Raw genomic sequence first — 20,684 nt, 5'->3', positions numbered from 1 at the left:
AGGTCAGAAGTCACACGACACCAGGTTATAGTCAAACAGGTTTAGATAAAATCACAAGCTTTTGAAGCACTGCTCCTTCATCAGATGAAGCGAACGTTGAAAGTATGCTTGAAGTTATTTCACCTGATGAAGAAGCAGCGACCGAAAGCTTGTGATTTCAAATAAACCTGTTGGACGATAACTTGGTGTCATGTGACTTCTGACGATCGGCTTTTGGACTGTGCAAGTCAGCTGCAGTCATGGTGAACAGAAACCCAGCACAGGTCTGGGTGAATCTTTTGAAAAATGTCTGAAAATCTCTTTTCAACTTCATTCCTGATACACTACCTGCTGCTAATTGCTTCCAATATTTTCTCCTAGGCAGTATTTCTTTATCAGTTGGAGCTCAGATATCTTCACAATCAGGTAATGGGCACTGAATGTTGGAGTGTGCTTGAAATTACTTCAAACGGATGCAATAAGACATCATTGGGAGTTAAATAAAGCAAAGAAATGTGGATGCTGAAGATCTGAAGCAAGAATAGAAATTGCTGGAGAAACTCAGCTGGTCTGGCAGTACCTGAGGAGAGAGAAACTGAGTTAATGTTTTGAGTCCAGTTCTGAAGAAGAGTCAGTGCACTTGAAACATTAACTCTGTTTCTCTCTCCACAGACATGGCCATGCTTGTTGAGTTTCTCCAGCAATTTCTATTCTTGTATCGTTGGAAGTTGTCAGTTTCATAGCTCTTATTTCGGCGATCAATTGTGAATTGGTAGAAGATTCATAATAATTCAGCAACTAATCTGGAAAAGGTGGAATTAATCAAGCATCATTCCACAGTATGAACAGCTTAGGAACAGGACGTTCTGCCCAATAGATCCATACTGATATTTGTGCTGCACAGAATCTTATGACCACCTTTTGCGATTCCACTTGACCAACACATCCCATTATTCCTTCCTTTCGCATGTGGCCTCATCCAGCTTCTCCTTAATTGCATCTATGATGTTCACCTCAAACATTCCTTGTGGCTAAATAATGAAACTGATTCCTAAGTACAAAGGGATCTATTGGAGGTCGGTTCCATCTTCACTGCTGGGGGGGATATCGGTGGAGTTGATCGCCGACGCCCAATTTTCATGTCACTGAAATCAAAGAGACAAAGGCAGATAGTCACTGCAATGGGAGGGTGGGTGACCTGCTTTGTCAGATTCTTACCCAGACTGTGAATGTGGAAATTCCTGCAGGCTCATTCAGTTTTTGAATCTCAGTCTATGGCGAATTAGCCAAGTGGTAGGAGGTAGCATCTTAACATTGTCACTTTAATGGGGCTGCACAGTGGCTCAGCGGTTAGCAGTGCAGCCTCACAGCACCAGGGACCCGGGTTCAATTCCAGCCTCAGGTGCCTGTCTGTGTGGATTTTCCACATTCTTCCCGTGTGTGCGTGTGTTTCCTCCCACAGTCAAAAGATGTGCAGGCTAGGTGGATCGGCCATGCTAAATTGCCTGTAGTGTTCAGGGATGTGTGGGCTGCAGGGGAATAGGTCTGGGGGGATGCTCTAAGGGGCAGTGTGGACTTGTTGGGCCAAAGGGCCTGTTTCCACACTGTAGGGTATCTAATCTAATCTAATACTTTTCTTAAATTCATTTGTAGGATGTGGGCCAGCATTTATTGGCCATTCTTAATTACCCAGAAGGCAATTGGGTCTGGTGGCACATATAGGTCAGACCAAGCAAGGATGGCAGATTCCTTTCCCTGAAGGACATTAGTGATACCAGATAGATTTTTTTCCTCAAAAATCAACAATGGTCTCTTGGCCACCATCAGATTCTTAATTCCAAATTTTTATTGAATTCAATTTTACCCACGGCCAGTTCACCTAACCTGCACAACTTTGGACTGTGGGAGGAAACCAGTGCACCCAGAAGAATGCCACGCAGACGTAGGGAGAATGTGTAAACTCCATGCAGACAATCCGAGGGTGGAATTGAACCTGGGTACCAGAGACAGCAATGCTAACCACTGAGCCACTGTGCCGTCCAAAATCCCATGGACTCGACTTGGTTTGGCTTACATGTGACTCCAACCCCCAGCGATGTGGTCGACTCTTAACTGCCCTCTGAGCAATCAGGCATTGGCAATAAATGCTGCTGAGCCAGCAATGCCCTCATCCCATGAATGAATAAAAAAATTTTAATAAAAATAATCAATTTGCTATTCCGGACAAAAGCAATTCACCCCGATTTCCTTATTGACAGGAAAATAACCCAATTTATTGTAAACAAACTTTATTCTTTAACAATTGGCAGAGTAAAATAAAAGATTATTAATTTACTGGAACATGATTTTCACTATAAACCATTAAAGCTCCAAATACACATACACACACTCATTCATGAAGAAGACAGATGGACAACAGGTGGTTTGATGGAAAAATTACAGCTTGCAAAATGTAGACAGGGAACAAACTCCAAAGATCAATGATGTGAATCAAAAGGTGGAGAGTTATTTGCCATAGCTCTTTTGTTATTAGCAATATGGACAAGCTGTTGTCATCTGTTGTCAATACATTGTTGATAGTCGATCTTCAATTTGATAGGTTTTTATAAGGAGAACTTAGGTCTTTTCTTGTATTAGAATTCTTTCCTTCAAATTCCTTGCTTATTTTTCTCCTCAGAACATAGCCCAAGGTTATGGGTGACTAGACCACTGACATTTCCACTCTGCCACTTCCACTAACAGCTTTATGTCTTTGTTTGTTTCGCAGGGGATCACCATACCTCAGCTTTTTGTTGGTTTCATCACCAACGTCCTCAATGTTGTCATCAACTACCTCTTCGCCTACGTGCTAAAGCTGGGAGTGGCGTAAGTAGCAAAAAGTATTGAAATTCTAAAATTTCACGTATATTCAAATCCTGTTTCTGACTAGTTAAGCAGGCAATGAGCTGGCTACTTTTGAAGTCACGCTTAACACACAAATGTGTTTTCCAGGGGCTTGGCTGCTGCCAATATTACTTCTCAGTACTGTCAAACTATTCTCCTGTTTGGATACATTCGATGGAAAAAGTTGCATGTTCAGACCTGGGCAGGTAGGTTTCAGGGAGGGTTACTTACAATTTTGGGTCATGGTGTGGATTGGGGGATTTCTTTTTGAATCCTCATTATACACTCCACAAGAGGTTTTTAATATGGAAGATCCTTTGAGATAAACAGATCAATTGCGATCAAGGCATTATTTCATTGGAGATGGTTCAGAGAGTGTTCATGAGGATGATCCCTAAAGGAAGCATGAACAGGTTGGGACTCTACTCACAGGAGTTTAGAAGAATGAGAGGCGATCTCATTGAAATGTATGGATTCTAAAGGGACTTTGAGTGAGTCAGTGCTCAGATGATGGAAGAGTGTAGGATCAGAGGGCATTATGTCAGAAAAAATGCACCAATTTAGGAATGAGGTTAAAGGGAATTTCAGATTCTCGATCAGACAGGAATCAAGGGCTATAGGGAAAGGACAGAAAAGTGGATGTGAAGAATCTCAGATCAGCCGTGATCCAATTTAACTGTGGAACAGGCTCGCGGGATCGAACAATCTTCTCCTGTTCCTATTTCTCATGGTCTTACGGGCCTTCTTGAGCAAGTTTGAAAGCTGAGGTGATGTGGAAGCTAGAAATAAGTATCTCTCATCCTAAGACCATAACACCATAAGACAAAGACGTGGAGGTAAGGCTATTCGGCCCATCGGGTCCACTCCGCCATTTAATCATGGCTGATAGGGTTAGGGTTAGGGTTTATACAGTGTTAGTAACACCATTGTTTTCTCTGTAGGTTGGTCCACTGGCTGCCTGCAGGAGTGGGGCAATTACTTACGCCTGGCAATTCCTAGTATGCTAATGATTTGTAGTGAATGGTGGGCATATGATATTGGAACATTCCTTGTAGGTAAATAAATTATTTTACTTTCCATTATTATGACATGGGCATGAGCGTGGCATGTGTCCGTTAATAATTAACCCATATTCAATCATTCAGGAGTGAGATGAGAAGGAATTTCTTAACTCAGAGGATTATGAATCTTTGGAATTCTTTACTCCAGAGATATGTTAAGGCTCAATCATTTGAGTAAATTTAAGGCAGAGTTTAATTACATTTCTAGCATTTAACGACAACCAGGAAAGAGAGATCATATCTGAGCGTGACATGGAGGTAGATGATTAGTTATGCCCTAACTGAACAATGAGCAGTTTTGATGGGCTGAATGGCCTAACACTACTCTTATTTTCCAATGTAGTGGGTGATCCATCTCGGCTTCCTCCTAGTTTGCTGTGTTGTTGACCTCAGGGAGTAGCGGCCTGGAGTAAACACTGCCCATCAAGAGGAGAGGAAAATCAGAGGAAGCATCACTCTCAGACCATTCTTAGTACACCCAGGAAGAGGTTTCTGAGTGACATTGGTAGAACCTCGGAATTATGGCTGGAATCCGGCGAATCAATCAGGGGTGCAGAGACTAGCTGGGGCCAGGACACTTAACTGTGTGTGATCCCAATGGCAGCTTTTTACCGTGGGATCAACCTGTGCAATTTAGTAAGCACGTGGAATGATGGTGGGTGGAACAAATAAATAAATGATCATGTTTTTCATGTACTTTTACACATAGTGTATCATGGTGCCTGGGGGTTGCAGTTGGGTCCATAGTGATGCAGTGAAGATTGAAGGTGACGGAGGGGGTGGTCAGAGGTGATTGTGTGAGGGTGCAGGATGTTGGCTTCTGGAGCGGAGGGAGGGGGTGAGGGTTGTTGGAGGCAGCGCAGTGGCTACAGACCCCTGAAACTCTCAGACAATGAGGAGTATGCCATTGGTTTCCAGGGATGAATGTCTGATCAAGAGTCATGACACGATGATTTTCACCCCCACAATGCAACTGCATGGCTGTCATCCAGGGCGTAGTTTGCCATGCTTATTTTTTTATTCATTTGTGGGACGTGGGTGTTGCTGGCTGGCCAGCATTTCTTGCCCATCCCTAGTTGCCCTTGAGAAGGTGATGGTGAGCTGCCTTCATGAACCGCTGCAGCCCTCCTGCTGTGGCCTCCACAGTACGACAAGGGAGGGAATTCCAGGTTTTTGACCCAGCTACAGTGAAGGAACAGCGAGAGACTTCCAAGTCAGGATGGTGAGTGGCTTGGAGAGGAACCTGGACGTGATGGTGTTCTCATATATTTGCTGCCCTTGTTCTTCAGGATGGAAGTGACCGAGGGTTTGGAAGGTGCTGTCTTAGGGTCTTTGGTGAATTTCTGCAGAGCATCTTGTAGATAGTACACACTGCTGCTACTGAGTGTCGGTGGTGGAGGGGGTGGACGACTGTGGGTGCGGTGCCAATCAAGCGGCTGCTTTGTCCTGGATGGTGTCAAGCTTCTTGGGTGTTGTTGGGGCTGTACCCATCCAGGCAAGTGGGGAGTATTCCATCACACTCCTGACTTGTGCCCTGTAGGTGGTGGACAGGCTTTGGGGTGTTAAGAGGTGAGTTACTCGCTGCAGTATTCCCAGCTTCTGGCCTGCTCTTGTAGCCACTGTGTTTATGTAATGAGTCCCGTTGAGTTTCTGGTCAATGGTAACCCAGAGGATGTTGATAGTAGGGGGTTCAGTGATGGTAACACCATTGAACATCAATGACCATGAATGCATAATTGGCTTGTCACTACTTGAATGCGAATGGCTATCTGTCCTACCTACTAGTGGAAGTGCTGCGTGACTCCAGTTCCAACATCAACAACCTCCCTGCTACTGAAAGCTCAGGCCCATGTGAGTACTCCATCCCCTCCAATGAACACAGCAAGGAAGTGATGATAGGAATGAAAGGTTAACATCAAACCAAAACAAAAACATAATAAATTTTTGTGTGTTCTGTGGAAAGAATGATATGCATTAAGTTAGTTCATCTCTTGAGTCTAATTATTTTGGGTAAATATAATTTGCTCTTTGTTCACAGGATTAATCAGCGAAGTAGAACTGGGAGCACAGACTATTGTTTTACAGTTTATATTGGTACTGTACAGGGTAAGTGTGAGGATTCTGTAAACTTAAAGCATCATTAGGGCAGGATTGACTGAAGAATACCAACTGTAACTCGACAAGGCAGCTCAACTCCTCTGAGCTTTTGGGGAAATAAAACATTAACTGAAGGCTAAACTTTCTCCAATTTCACTGCACTTACAGGAAAGGACTGTTACATTCTACAGAATCTGGTCCATTACAGATAACTCACACTCAACTGAAAAGACACTGGACCTTCACTTATGCCACCCATCCATTTGTTATGTTGTTAAGTGTCATTTCAAGCATCACTAAAATATAATCAAAGGAGGAGGCCATTCGGCTCATTTTGCCTCAATGATGTTAGTTCTTCAAACAGAACTACCTTCTACCATATTATGAAACAAAGAACTGCAGATCCTGGAGATGTGAAACACCAAAAAAATCCCCCCACAAATTGCTGGGGAAACTCAGCAGATCTGGCAACATACATAGAACATGCAACATAGAAAAGTACAGCACAGTACAGGCCCTTCGGCCCACAATGTTGTGCCGTGGAATAATCCTCATCCAAAAATAAAATAACCTAACCTACATTCCCCTCAATTCACTGCTGTCCATGTGCATGTCCAGCAGTCGCTTAAATGTCACTAATGACTCTGCTTCCACGACTACCACTGGTAAACTATTCCATGCGCTCACAACTCTCTGGGTGAAGAACCTCCCTCTGACGTCTCCTCTATACCTTCCTCCTAACACCTTAAAACTATGACCCCTCGTGGCAGTCAATCCTGCCCTGGGGAAAAGTCTCTGGCTCTCAACTCTATCCAGGCCTCCCATTGCCTTGTACACCTCGATCAGGTCACCTCTCTTCCTCCTTCTCTCCAGAGAGAAAAGTCCGAGCTCAGACAGCCTCTCCTTGTAAGACAAGCCCTCCAGTCCAGGCAGCATCCTGGTAAACTTCCTTTGCACCCTCTCCAAAGCCTCCACATCTTTCCTGTAATAGGGCGACCAGAACTGGACACAATATTCCAAGTGTGGTCTCACCAGGGTTTTGTAGAGCTGCAGCAAAATCTTGCGGCTCTTAAACTCGATCCCCCTGTTAATGAAAGCCAAAACACCATATGCTTTCTTAAGAACCTTATCCATTTGGGTGGCAACTTTGAGGGATCTATGCACTTGAACACCAAGATCCCGCTGTTCCTCCATGCTGCCGAAAAACCTGCCTTTAATCCTATATTCAGCATTTAAGTTTGACCTTCCAAAATGCATCACCTCGCATTTATCCAGGTTGAACTCCATCTGCTATTTCTCAGCCCAGCTCTGCATTCTGTCAATGTCCCACTGAAGCCTGCAATAGCCCTCGATACTATCAACGGCACCTCCAACCTTTGTGTCATCAGCAAACATACTAACCCACCCCTCAACCTCCTCATCCAAGTCATTTATAAAAACTGCAAAGAGCAGAGACCCAAGAACAGAGCCCTGCGGGACACCACTCAGCACTGACCTCCAGGCAGAATACTTACCATCTACAACCACTCTCTGCCTCCTATCAGCCAACCACTTCTGAATCCAGACAGCCAAATCACCCTGTATCCCATACCTCCTGACTTTATAAATGAGCCTGCTGTGGGGAACCTTATCAAATGCCTTGCTGAAGTCCATACGTGGAGAGAGAAACAGAGTTATTATTTTGACTCCAATGACACTTTTCCAGGACTGCTACAGGATCTCTAGAATCCCAGTTCTTTTCTTTATGATGACACAGTTTTACATTTGTTCCTCCTTTTTAAATATTTACTCGACTCCCTTGTAAAGGGCCTGGTCATCCCTTCCTCTGGAGCTCCCCATTCTAGAGGGAAATGTAAAATTACCACAGTCCTACCAGGCCATTGGGCTGCTCACTGATTGTAGAGAGACAACTGGTGGTGGTCTAACTTGAGGGTCACCACACCTCAGGCAAAGGGTGGGGGGGATGTTGAGTTCATGGAATAGAATCCCTACAGTGTGGAAACAGGCCCTTCAGCCCAACAAGTCTACACTGACCCTTGTAGCATCCCAACCAGCACCATACCCCTATAACCCACCTAATCTACACATCCCAGGCAATTTAGCATGGCCAATCCACCTCACCAGCACATCTTTGGACTGTGGGAGGAAACCCATGCAGACAAGGGGAGAGTGTGCAAACTCCACACAGACAGCCGCCCGAGCCTGGAATCAAACCCAGGTCCCTGGCTTGGTGAGGCAGCAGTGCTAACTAAATGTGATGTACCAAGCAGGTTTTTTACACAGAGGGTGGTGGGTGCCTGGAACTCGCTGCCGGGGGAGGTAGTGGGAAGCAGGTACGACAGTGACTTTTCAAGGGCATTTTGACAAATACCTGAATAGGATGGGAATAGAGGGATATGGTCCCCGGAAGGGTAGGGGGCTATAGTTGTGATGGGCAGGATGTCAAAACAGCTTGGAGGGCCAAAGGGCCTGTTCCTGTGATGTAATTGTCTTTGTTATTATTGTTTGTTTGTAACTCCACCTCTGTCCTTCTACTGTTAATTGGGAAAGCAGTGGCCGAGTGGTATTACCGCTGGGCTGTTAACCCGCTGACCCAAGTTCTGGGGACTTGGGTCTGAATCCTGCCATGGCAGATGGTAGAATTTGAGTTGAACAACAATCTGGAGTTCGGACCACGAATCCATTGTCGATAGTTGGAAGAATCCATCTGTTTCACTCATGCCCTTCAGGGAAGGAAACTGCCATCCTTACAAATACAGAAGTTACTGGAAAAGCTCAGCAGGTCAGGCAGCATCTGTGAAGACAAACTAGAGTTGACGTTTCGGGCCCAGTGGCCCTTCCTCAGAACTGAGGGTCACCGGAGTCGAAGTGTTGTTAACTCAGATTATCGATTAGCATAGCGCCCTGAAAGATGTAATCTCCATTTGAGCTATAATTCAAGTACTGTTCCAGCGCACGATCAATCAATAACATTAAGAATATCGGAATATATGGAACGTCAAACGATAAATTCTTGCCAAGCTGTTAGGACTGCTGTCAGAAAGGTGGAGCACCAGTTGTAGGTTTATGGGAACAGCGTAAAGGGGAAGAAGGTAGAATCAGGTAAGATTGAGGGAAATGAATTCCAAAGGTAAGGACGTACATGGTGGAAATCAAAGTCACAAATGATTGAGTGATGAAAGTTGGGGGTGAGAAACCAGCCAGAATTACAGAGTCAGAGAAGTCCACAATATGGAAACAGGTCCTCCAGCCCAACCTGTTCATACTGCCCAGTTTTCACCATTAAACTAGTGCCATTTACCTGGGTTTGGTCCATATCTTTCCAAACTCATCCCATCCATGTAGCTGCCTAAATGTTTCTTAGATGATAAAATTGTACTCACTTCCGCCACTACCTCTGGTAGCCTGTTCCAGACACTCGCCATTCTCTGCTCCCTCTCACCTTCAACCCATGCCCTGTAGTTGGAGAGGGCCCTTCCATGGGGTAAACCTGTCAGCGATCTACTTTTCCTGAGCCCCTCATGATTTCATAAACTTCCCTGAGGTCACCCGTCAGTCTCCGATGCTGCAGGAGAAATATTTCCCAGCCTGCCCAACCTGTCCTTATAACTTAAACCTTCCAGTCCAGGTCGCATCCCAGAAAAGATAACAAGGTGTGGAGCTGGATGAACACAGCGGGCCCAGCAGCATCAGAGGAGCAGGAAAGCTGACATTTTCTCAACCTGAGGCATCAGCATTCCTGCTTCTCTGATGCTGCTTGGCCTGCTGTGTTCATCCAGCTCTATACCTTGTTATCTCAGATTCTCCAGCATCTGTAGTTCCGACTATCTCTGAAGCATCCGAGTAAATCTTTTCTACACTCTTTCTGGTTTATTAATATTGGAGGATCACACAGATCTTGGCTGGGTGTAGGATTGGAGAAGGATGCAGAGATAGGGAGGGACAAAGCTGGGGAGATGTTCTACTGTGTGTCAAAAAAAAAATTGTTAGTAGGAGTAAGGGAGAAAAGAAGAGGATCACATGAATCGGTGACAGAAATGATGAGTGATTTTATTCTTCCAGAAGCCCAGAGGATAAGGGTTGGACAGTGGTGTTTGGTGAGGTTAATTGTAAAAGCAACAGCTTCTCAGCTGAGATCAGGGTAATCCACGAAGGACAGACTCTCTCCTTCCTGCTCAGTTAGGAGATACATTTGTTGCAGGTACACTGACGGAGAAGTTACTTTCCGTAACGAATCAGGTTATGGATGACATGAGAGAATAACGTACAAGTAACTGCATTTACTCTTCCCCCTGCAGATCCCTCTGGGATTTGGGATGGCAGCAACAGTTTATGTGGGGAATGCTCTGGGAGCTGGTAACCCACAGCAGGCTGTCAATTCTGCTAAAGTTGCTGTATGCTGCACTGGTGAGTCCAATTGTTTAATCTTAACAAATTAAGAGCAAATTAATGTGGATGCTAGAGATCTGAAATAAAAAAAAAGGAGTGCTGAGAAACTCAGTAGTCTGGCAGCATCTGAGGATAGAGAGAGTTTTGAGAAGATTTGTAGTTCAGGTTGAGGTTCTGGATGTGAGTTTGCTCGCTGAGCTGGAAGGTTAGTTTTCAGATGTTTCGTCACTATTTTTTATTTGAAAAAATATACTTTATTCATAGAATGTACAAGAAAAAACATATTTATACACCTACCCAGCCATGCAAACCGCTCCGGCTTACCCAGGGGGTACATACACCAACTAAAGGCAAAAACAAAACAAGGAAGAAAAAAACAAAGCAAAGAAAATACCCCGGCAGTCGTCGCCCCGCACAGTCCCAGTTAGCCCAGAGACCAGTTGGGGGAAGGCGCCAGCTGGGCCCAGTTACCAGATAGGGCCCTTTCTTTCTATTCTGGACGAGGGGTTTCATACCGTGGTCTTTCCTCACCGCGCCTTGGCGGCGGCTGCCCCAAGCTTTAGCACGTCCCTCAGCACGTAGTCCTGGACCTTGGAGTGCGCCAGTCTGCAACATTGGGTCGGGGTCAGTTCTTTCAGCTGGCAGACCAGCAAGTTGCGGGCAGACCAAAGAGCGTCTTTCACCGCATTGATGGTCCTCCAGGCGCAGTTGATGTTGGCCTCGGTGTGCGTCCCGGGAAACAGCCCGTAGAGCACGGAGTCCCACGTCACAGAGCTGCTCGGGACGAACCTTGACAAATACCACTGCATCCCCCTCCAGACCTCCTGCGCATAGGCACACTCCAGAAGGAGGTGATCGACAGTCTCGTCCCCCCCGCAGCCACCTCGAGGGCAGCGTGCGGTGGCGCAGAGATTCCGGGCATGCATAAAGGATCTCACTGGCAGAGCCCCTCTCACCGCCAGCCAAGCAATGTCCTTGTGCTTGTTTGAAAGCTCTGGCGATGGGGCATTCTGCCAAACGACTTTGGCAGTCTGCGTGGGGAACCACACGACGGGATCCACCCTCTCCTTTTCCCGAAGGGTCCTGAGGATACTACGTGCTGACCACTGCCTGACGGCCTTGTGGTCAAAGGTGTTTCCTTTCAAAAATTTCTCCACGAAGGACAGGTGGTACAGAACGGTCCAACTACTCAGAGCGTTCCGCGGCAACGAGGCCAGGCCCATCCTTCGCAACACCGGGGACAGGTAGAACCTCAGTAAGTAGTGACACTTGGTGTTTGCATACTGAGGATCTACGCACAGCTTGATGCAGCCGCACACAAAGGTAGCCATCAGGGCGAGGGTGGCGTTCGGCACGCCCTTTCCCCCCATTTTCCAGGTCTTTGTACATGTTGTCCCTGCAGACCCGGTCCATCCTCGACCCCCAAATGAAGTGTAAGATGGTCCGGGTGACCGCAGCGGCGCAGGTCCAGGGAATAGGCCAGGCCTGCGCCACATACAACAGTACCGAAAGCCCCTCACACCTGACAACCAGGTTCTTACCTGCGATGGAGAGGGACCGGAGCGTCCACCTGCCCAGCTTCTGCTTCAGTTTGGTGATATGCTCCTCTCAAGTCTTAGTGCATGCCCCAGCTCCACCGAACCAAACACTCAGCACCTTCAGGTAGTCTGTCCTGACGGTGAAGGGGATGAAGCAGCGGTCGTTCCAGTTCCCGAAGAACATGACCTCGCTTTTACCCCTATTGACTTTGGCACCCGAGGCCAGTTCAAACTGGTCGCAGATGTCCAATAGTCTACTCACCGACAGACGATCGGTGCAGAAGACGGCGACGTCGTCCATGTACAGGGAGGTCTTGACCTGAAGGCCTCCGCTGCCTGGGATAGTCACGCCCTTCAGGCTCACGTCCTTCCTGACGGATGCGGCGAAGGGCTCCACACAGCACACGAACAAGGCAGGAGAGAGCGGGCAGCCCTGCCTGACTCCAGATCTGACGGGAAAACTGTCCGATTCCCACCCATTGACCGAGACTGCGCTAACGATGTTGGTGTAGAGCAGCCGGATCCAATTGCGGATGCACCCACCGAACCCCAATTTGGAGAGGACGTCCCTCATGTAAGCATGAGAGATCCTGTCGAAGGCCTTCTCCTGGTCCAGGCTGATGAGGCAGGTGTCCACCCGCCTGTCCTGTACGTAGGCGATCGTATCCCTGATGAGCGTGAGGCTGTCAGCGATCTTCCTGTCTGGCACAGCGCAGGTTTGGTCAGGGTGAATCACCGACTCCAGAACAGACCTAACCCGGTTGGCAATGACCTTGGCCAGGATTTTGTAGTCCACGTTCAATAGTGAAACGGGATGCCAATTCTTAATTTCTTCCCTCTCCCCCTTCCTCTTGTAAATGAGGGTGATGATGCCCTTCCTCATGGACTTGCACATTTCCCCTGCCCGAAGCGCACTATCATACACCTCCAGCAGGTCCTGGCTGACCAGGTCCCACAGAGCGGAATACAGCTCGACCGGTAAGCCATTGCTCCCGGGAGTCTTATTCCTCTCCAAGGACTTGAGGGCTGTGGTCAGCTCGTCCAGGGATATCGGCCGGTCCAGCCACTCCCTCGTGCTGTCATCTAAGACCTCCGTGATAGATGACAGGAACAACTCGGAGGCCGTGCTGTCCGTGGGCTTTGTGTCGTACAGTCTGGCATAGAAGGATCTGCTGATCCTCAAAATGTCGGGCCGAGATGACGTCACCGAGCCATCGTCCTCCTTCAGGCAGCTAAGCACAGAGCCCTCTTTGTGCACCTTCTGAAAGAAGAAACACGAGCACGTCTCGTCCTGCTCCACGGAGCGGACCCTGGACCTTAAGAATATCCTGGAGGCCTCCACGGCGAAGAGCGAGGCTTGCTAGCCCCTCACCTCGTGGAGGTCCTCCGTGACATTGAGCCCCATCAACTGCAGAAGGCAGGTTCTGCACCCTTTTCTGGAGTCGCGACAGCTTTCCCCACCTCTCTCTCGCCTTCCGAACACCCTTGAGGACAAAGAACCTCTTGATGTTCTCCTTCACTGTCTCCCACCAATCGCCCGGAGACTCAAAGAGGGGTTTCACGGTTCTCCAACTAGCGTACTCCCTCTTAAGCTCCTCGACGTTCTCTGGGGTCAAAAGAGTCTTGTTGAGCTTCCACGTCCCCTTGCCGGCCTGCTGGTCGTCCTGTAAGTGACAGTCGGCCAGCAGGAGGCAGTGGTCAGAGAAGAACACCGGCTCGACGTCGGTGGACCTGACCGAGAACGCCCGTGACACAAACAGGAAGTCTATCCTTGAGCGGATAGACCCGTCTGGCCGTGACCAGGTGTACCTCTGCTGCGCTCCGTCTGCAGGGGTGCTGAAGACGTCGAGCAGCTTGGCGTCCTTCACCGTGCCCATCAGGAATCTGGACGTGACGTCCAGTTGACTCCCCCCACCCGCTGTCCCCACGCTGGATCTTCCATCTGCATCGCTGATACAGTTGAAGTCTCCGCCTAGGATGACTGGCCTGGACGTAGCCAGCAGGGGTGGAAGCCACTGCAGGACGGCCAACCGCTCACTCCGTACCGCTGGGGCGTACACATTGATCAGCCACAGGGGAGCGTTCCTGTAGGTGATGTCAGCCACTAGGAGGTGACCCCCGCCACCTCCTGAACTTGAGAGATGGTGAAGTTGTGCCCCCGCGGCAGAATAGCTGGGCCCGAGGACTGACAGTTGTTACCCCCCGACCAGATCGAAGGCCCACATGTCCAGGCGCCGGACCATTTCCCGTACCTGCCGAGGTGCGATATCTCGCACTCCTGCAGAAACAGGAGGTCCGCCTTGATGGTGGTCAGGTAGGCCAACGTGGACACACATCTTGCGGTTGACTTGACGCTGCGCACATTAATGCTCGCAACTCGTACCCCCATTGTGGGCAGTGACCGCAGTACCCTCCCCAAGCCCAATGTCTAGCCCGTCCATCTGTCCCTTCATGCCCATTGCCCGGGCTAACTCTGGACGCTCTCCGGGCTCAGGAAACCGTCCGTGCTGCCTTCCGGGTGGCATCCCCCCATCAGGGGTGCGGAGGCAGGAGGGTCCGGCTCCGGGTCAGGCTGGGGACGCGCTGTTTCCTCCTTCCCGCCTGGAAGTTCCGGGGGGCCCTCCAGTGCTCCAGCGGCACTTGACTGGGTGTCGGAGGGAGCCTCAGGATGCCTCCCGTCACCTGGAAGCAGGGTGCTGCTTTCCTTCCCCCTCGAGATCTTTAACTTCTGCTTCGGGTGGGCCCTCTCCGAATCCCCCTCGTCAGAGGAGCTCTTATAGCCCCCCTGTAGCTGCCTCTTCCCGCCTGATGGTTGCAGTTCCTGGGCCCGTCGATGCACCTTCCTCCTCGCTTTCCGGACTGTTGTCCACTCCCCTGGGTCGCCTGTCACCGCCTCCATCGACTCCGGGTTGTCGGGGGGGTTCGGAGTCCGCAGGGGTGCTTTGCTGGCCTCGGGCCCATCCTGCGGGGCTAGGCCCTCCTGCACGGCCTGGCCCTCCTGCACATTATTGGGGTCCTTGCTGGGCCCTGCTGCCTTCCTCTCCTCCGGGGGGGCTGGCCCCGCATTGCCCCTGCCGGCGACCTGGGCGTAGGTGGTCCCCCGCCGCGGGCATGCCCTATAGAGGTGGCCCGCTTCCCTGCAAAGGTTGCAGCTTTTCTCTTGTGGGCAATCCTTTGCAAGGTGTCCCTCCTCCCTGCAGATGGTGGCTTTGCAGTCGGCCGCCATGTGCCCTGACCTACCACAGGCATGGCAGACTTTAGGTTGCCCTGCATAGGTCAGGTAGCCCCTGCTCCCGCCAATCACGAAGCTGGACGGTGGGTGTACGACAATCCCGTCCGCGCCCATCCTCAGCGTCACCTTGACCTGCCTCTTACTCGTCCAGATGCCAAAGGGGTCCATGGTGTCAGTTAGGTCCCCTTCCACCTTCACGTCCCTTCCGAGGAAGGTCAGGACATCAACTGCTGGCACATGTGGGTTGTACATATGTACAGTCACCATACGGCTCCTCTGCGCTGGCATCACAAACAGTGGGACAGCGGTCAATACAGAGAGGGGGCCCTCACCTCCTTTCTCCTTGAAAACCTCCAGGAAGCGCTCGCAAAGCTTGGCACTCCGGAAGGTCACATCGTAAAAACCTCCTCCGGGGAAATCCTGCAGGCAGTAAATGTCCACAGCAGCGAACCCACAACAGTCCAACAGAACCCTCTTCATGAAGAAGGTGCGGTCCACAGGTGCACCTTCATCCACCTTCTTTACGGAAACACGGATGGTGTTCCGGACCCCCTGACCTGGGGCACGAGCACTTGCCGCAGCCATCGTTGCAGGTTGGCTGCTCCCCTGAACCAGCGTTAGGCCGAAGCCAGCATTAAGATCCACTGGTTGCAATTGTGCACAGCCAACCTGACATCTTCCTTTCACCTCCAACACAGCACTCTCCTCCTCTCGGTCCACAAGAGAGTGGGTCTTTATTTTGTTCCAGATGTAAGCTGGTTCACTGAGCTGTAAGGTTTGTTCCCAGATGTTTCATCACCATTCTAGGCAACATCAACAGTGAGCCTCTGACGAAGTGCTGGTGTTATGTCCTGCTTTCTATTTATCTGGTTCGGTTTCCTTGGGATGGTGATGTCATTTCCTGTGTTGGTGATGTCATTTCCTGTTCTTTTTCTCAGGGGATGGTAGATGGGCTCCAAATCAATGTGTTTGTTGATGGAGTTCCGGTTGGAATGTCATGCTTCAAGGAATTCTCGTGCGTGTCTCTGTTTGGCTTGTCCTAGGATGGATGTGTTGTCCCGATCAAAGTGGTGTCCTTCCTCATCTGTCTGTAAGGATACGAGTGATAGTGGGTCATGTCGTTTTGTGGCTCGTTGATGTTCATGTATCCTGGTGGCTAGCTTTCTGCCACTTTGTCCAATGTAGTGTTTGTCACAGTTCTTGCAAGGTATTTTGTAGATGATGTTTGTTTTGCTTGTTGTCTGTATAGGGTCTTTTAAGTTCATTAGCTGCTGTTTTAGTGTGTTGGTGGGTTTGTGGGCTACCCTGATGCCAAGGGGTCCGAGCAGTCTGGCAGTCATTTCGGAAATGTCTTTGATGTAGGGGAGAGTGGTTATGGTTTCTGAGCCCATTTTGTCTGTTTGTTTGGGTTTATTGCTGAGGAATCGGCGGACTGTGTTCATAGGGTACCCGTTCTTTTTGAATACGCTGTATAGGTGATTTTCTTCTGCTCTGAGTAGTTCCTTTGTGCTGCAGTGTGTGGTGGCTCGTTGGAATAATGTTCTAATGCAGCTTCGTTTGTGGGTGTTGGGATGGTTGCTCCTGTAGTTCAGTATTTGGTCCGTATGTGTTGTTTTCCTGTAGACGCTGGTTTGAAGTTCCCCATTGGCTGTTCGCTCTACTGCGACATCTAGGAATGGCAGTTTGCTGTTGTTTTCCTCCTCTTTTGTGAATGTTATGCCAGGAAGGGTATTATTGATGGTCTTGAAGGTTTCCTCTAATTTGTTTTGTTTAGTGATGACAAAGGTGTCATCCACGTAGCGGATCCAAAGTTTGGGTTGGATGATTGGCAGAGCTGTTTGTTCGAGTCTCTGCATTACTGCCTCTGCTAAGAACCCTGATATCGGAGATCCCATGGGTGTACCGTTGGTTTGTCTGTAGGTTTTGTTATTGAAAGTGAAGTGGGTGGTGAGGCATAGGTCCACTAGCTTGATGATGTTGTCCTTGCTGATGAGGTTGGTGGTGTCTGGTGTATGTGTCTTCGGTTCTTCTAATAGTGTCGTCAGTGTTTCTTTGCCCAGGTTGATGTTGATGGATGTGAACAGGGCTGTTACGTCAAAGGAGGCCATTATTTCATCCTCTTCTATCTTGGTGTCTTTGATGGTGTTCAGGAATTCTTGGGTGGAGCGGATGGAGTGGTGGGAGTCTTCTACTAGGTGTTTTAGTCTTGTGTAGTTCCTTGGCTAATCTGTAGGTTGATGTTCCAGGTAGCGAGACTATGGGTTTGAGGGGGGCTCCTGGTTTGTGAATTTTTGGTAGTCCGTAGAAGCATGGTGTGTTGGATCTATCTGGTTTCATTTTTTGGAAGTCTCTCTTGTTTAATTCTCCAGATTTTTGAAGTTTTTTGAGTAAGGCTGTGATTCGGTTCTCTAGGTGCGGGGTCGGGTCTATCGGCACCTGTTGGTAAGTGTTGGTATCGGCAAGCAGTGCGTTCGCTTTCTCAATGTAGTCTGTTCGGTTTAAGATGACTGTCAAGTGTCCTTTGTCTGCAGGAAGGATAACAATGTTTTTTTAAATCTTTTTTGAGTCCTTTTAGGGCTTTCCTTTCCTGTGTATTGAGTGTGTTTTCTTCCTTTTTCCTGCTTAATGTTGGTGCAACTGTCTGTCTGATGGTTTGCTGGGTTTCTTCTGTGACTTTGTTGTCTTTCACTGTTGTTTCTAAATGCTGCTAAGAAATCTTTCTTGTCCGCATCCCGGAAGTTGTAATTTAATCCTCTTACTAAGACGGCTTTTTCAGTGTCTGTTAATGGTCGGTCAGATAAGTTTTTTATCCATGCTTCTGTGCTGTCTGTGTTGTTATTTTGTGTGAGCTTGACTAGTTTTTTTCTGCAGGTCTAGTTTTTTTGTTTTCTATGTTTGCTGTTGTCTAATGCCTGTGGCTCGTTGTCCTGTGTCTGTCCATTCATGGTCTGTCGCGTTAGTGAATAAAGTTTTTTGGCGCGATATTCTGTGGATAGAGTTAATGTTTCAAGTTCAATCTGACCCCAATAGAAACCAAAAGAACAGCGAATGCTGTAAAAACAGAAACAGAAATTGCTGGAAAAGCTCAGCAGGTCTGGCAGCATCTGTGGAGAGAAATCAGAGTTAATGGCTCAGGTCGAGTGGCCCTTCCTCAGAACCTATATAACTCTCCATTATAGCCCTCCAATATCGCACATCTTTGGAACTTAAACTTATTGACTGGATCAAAGAGCAAAGAACAATGCAGCACAGGGACAGGCCCTTTGGCCCTCCAAGCCTATGCTGACATATTTTGCCCCTCCATCGATTTGGTCAGGTTAGGAGAGTGGGCAAAGAAGTGCGCAGGTGGAGTACAATGTGGGAAAGTGTGAGGTTACACACTTTGGTAAGAAGAATAGAAGTATGGGCTATTTTCTGAATAGGGAGAAAACGCAGATTTCTGAAGTGCAAAAAGACTTGGGAGTTCTAGTGCAGGTCTTTCTCAAGGTAAACATCCAGGCCGGCAGTCCTTGCTGTGGGCCTACTGAAACTGGGAGTCCCTGGCTCCACTGCCAGGCCGTGTGTCCTCGCTCTGGGCCTACTGAGACCAGGAGTCCCTGGCTCCACTGCTAGGCTGGGTGTCCTCACTCTGGGCTTTCTGAAACCACGGGTCCCAGGCTTCGCTGCCAGGCCATGTGTCCTCACTCTGGGCCTAATGAAACCGGGAGTCCCTGGTTCCGCTGCCAGGCGGGTGTCCACGCTCTGGGCCGACTGAACCATGAGTCCCAGGCTCCGCTGCCAGGCCGTGTGTACTCACTCTGGGCCTAATGAAACCGGGAGTCCCAGGCTCCGCTGCCAGGCCGTGTGCCCTCGCTCTGGGCCGACTGAAACCGGGAGCCCCTGGCTCCGCTGCCAGGCCCTGATCACTGGAGGAATTTTGCCGTTGCTGCCGCTGGCCCCGAATGCTGGAAAGACGTCCTTGCTGCCGCTAATTTCTGGGAAGAGCCGCATCTGACACCACTGCCATCACCATCAGGAGGTCGCTGCCACTCCGTGCGCGGCCGATCTCGCTGTCGTGCCAATGATGCCGATGAACCCGCCAAAATAATGAGAAACTAAAGGGGAAAAGAAATGACAGAAAAAGTGCAAAGTGAAAATAAAGAAAAAAGAAAGAAAGCAGATGTGACCAGATGGTCCCCGGGCAAGAGCGTCCAGGCAGGCCTGCGGCCTCCTCACTGCCATTTTGGATGCCACCTCCATTCTCTGCCAGTGCAAAGGATAACAGTCATAAATTACCGCCAGCAGGTACCCCTCCATCCTCATTTGGGTTTCCTTCACCCTAACGGGGTCAAATCAAAGAATGTCTTTCCTAACTGTAACAACAAGGGGTAGAGCTGAATGAGCACAGCAGGCCAGGCAGCATCAGAGGAGCAGGGAAGCTGACGTTTCAGGTCTGAACCCTTCTTCAGAAATGGGGGAGGGGAAGGGGACTCAGAAATAAACAGAGAGGACGGGTGGGGCTGGGGACGGCAGGTGGGATGGTGATAGAAGAGTATAGGTAGGCAGTGGTGGGGATAGGTCAGTGAGGTGGAAGAGAAGATGGACGGGTCGTGTCTGTTCCTACAACAGCGCTTGGTGACTTGATAGAGGTGTACAAAATGATCAGAGGCATAGATAGTGCAGGCAGCCAGAGACGTTTTCCTTGACTGGAGGTAGTTTTTATGAGGGGACATAGTTTGACAGTGAAAGGAGGTCGATATCGTGGAGATATCAGAGGTAGGTTCTTTATTCAGAGAGTGGTCGGGGCGTGGAATGCATTGCTGGAGAGGGTAGTGGAGTCAGCCTCATAAGGGCCATTTAAGCGGCTATTAGAAAGGCATATGGATGATAATATAAGGTAGCGGTGGAGGTTAGATAGACCTTAGGTTTAGGGTAAAAGGATGCACAACATTGTGGGCCGAAGGGCCTGGACTGTGCTGTTCTGTTCTACGTTCTATGTTCTAACAAACAGAATGCAGCTGTTCAAGAGGCACCTCACCACCAGCTTCTCCAGGCCAATTAGACATGGGCAATAAACGGCGGTCCGAAATCCTCATCCCATGATCAAACCAATGAGAAGGTATTGTTATCTGGAATGACCATTAGATTATTTGATGAGAATTATTTGTTATCTTTTATTTCCACAGGTTTCACCTCCTTCATAATTGCGGTTGTTCTCGGAGCAGCGAAGAGCAAGCTGGCCTATATCTTTACAAACGACAAGTTAGTTAGAAAACAAAACTTCTACAAACATAAAATGCATCAAGCCACATTTAAACAGGCCATTCGGAGCACTGTGAAAATTCTCTAATTTAACTGTTTTAATTTTTCAGAGATATTGTCGATCTAGTGTCAGAAGTAGTTCCACTATGTGCTGCTTTCCATCTGTTTGAAGCCATTGTGGTGAGTAGTTGAGTGTCCATGACCTTAGCAAAGCTCCATCCCTCTAGTGCCACCTCTTGTGTTCCTTATTTATAAATGTTACGT

General features: G+C 48.7%; 1 protein-coding gene across 2 annotated transcripts in view; it reads left to right on the top strand.

The window, feature by feature from the left end:
- The window catches only part of LOC132211032 (multidrug and toxin extrusion protein 1-like), a 49,808-nt gene that overhangs the window by 18,508 nt on the left and 10,616 nt on the right, over positions 1-20,684 (top strand). For both annotated transcript variants that reach the window (XM_059655450.1, XM_059655449.1), the window contains 8 exons: positions 361-405; positions 2,747-2,844; positions 2,971-3,068; positions 3,804-3,917; positions 5,962-6,029; positions 10,319-10,427; positions 20,345-20,420; positions 20,531-20,600. In XM_059655450.1, the coding sequence (XP_059511433.1) occupies positions 361-405; positions 2,747-2,844; positions 2,971-3,068; positions 3,804-3,917; positions 5,962-6,029; positions 10,319-10,427; positions 20,345-20,420; positions 20,531-20,600 (678 nt within the window). The remainder of the gene's footprint in view (positions 1-360; positions 406-2,746; positions 2,845-2,970; positions 3,069-3,803; positions 3,918-5,961; positions 6,030-10,318; positions 10,428-20,344; positions 20,421-20,530; positions 20,601-20,684) is intronic.

Source organism: Stegostoma tigrinum, chromosome 27, assembly GCF_030684315.1.
Source record: "Stegostoma tigrinum isolate sSteTig4 chromosome 27, sSteTig4.hap1, whole genome shotgun sequence".
In the NCBI taxonomy this organism is placed as follows: Eukaryota; Metazoa; Chordata; class Chondrichthyes; order Orectolobiformes; family Stegostomatidae; genus Stegostoma; species Stegostoma tigrinum.
This window is presented reverse-complemented; position numbering and strand designations above follow the sequence as displayed.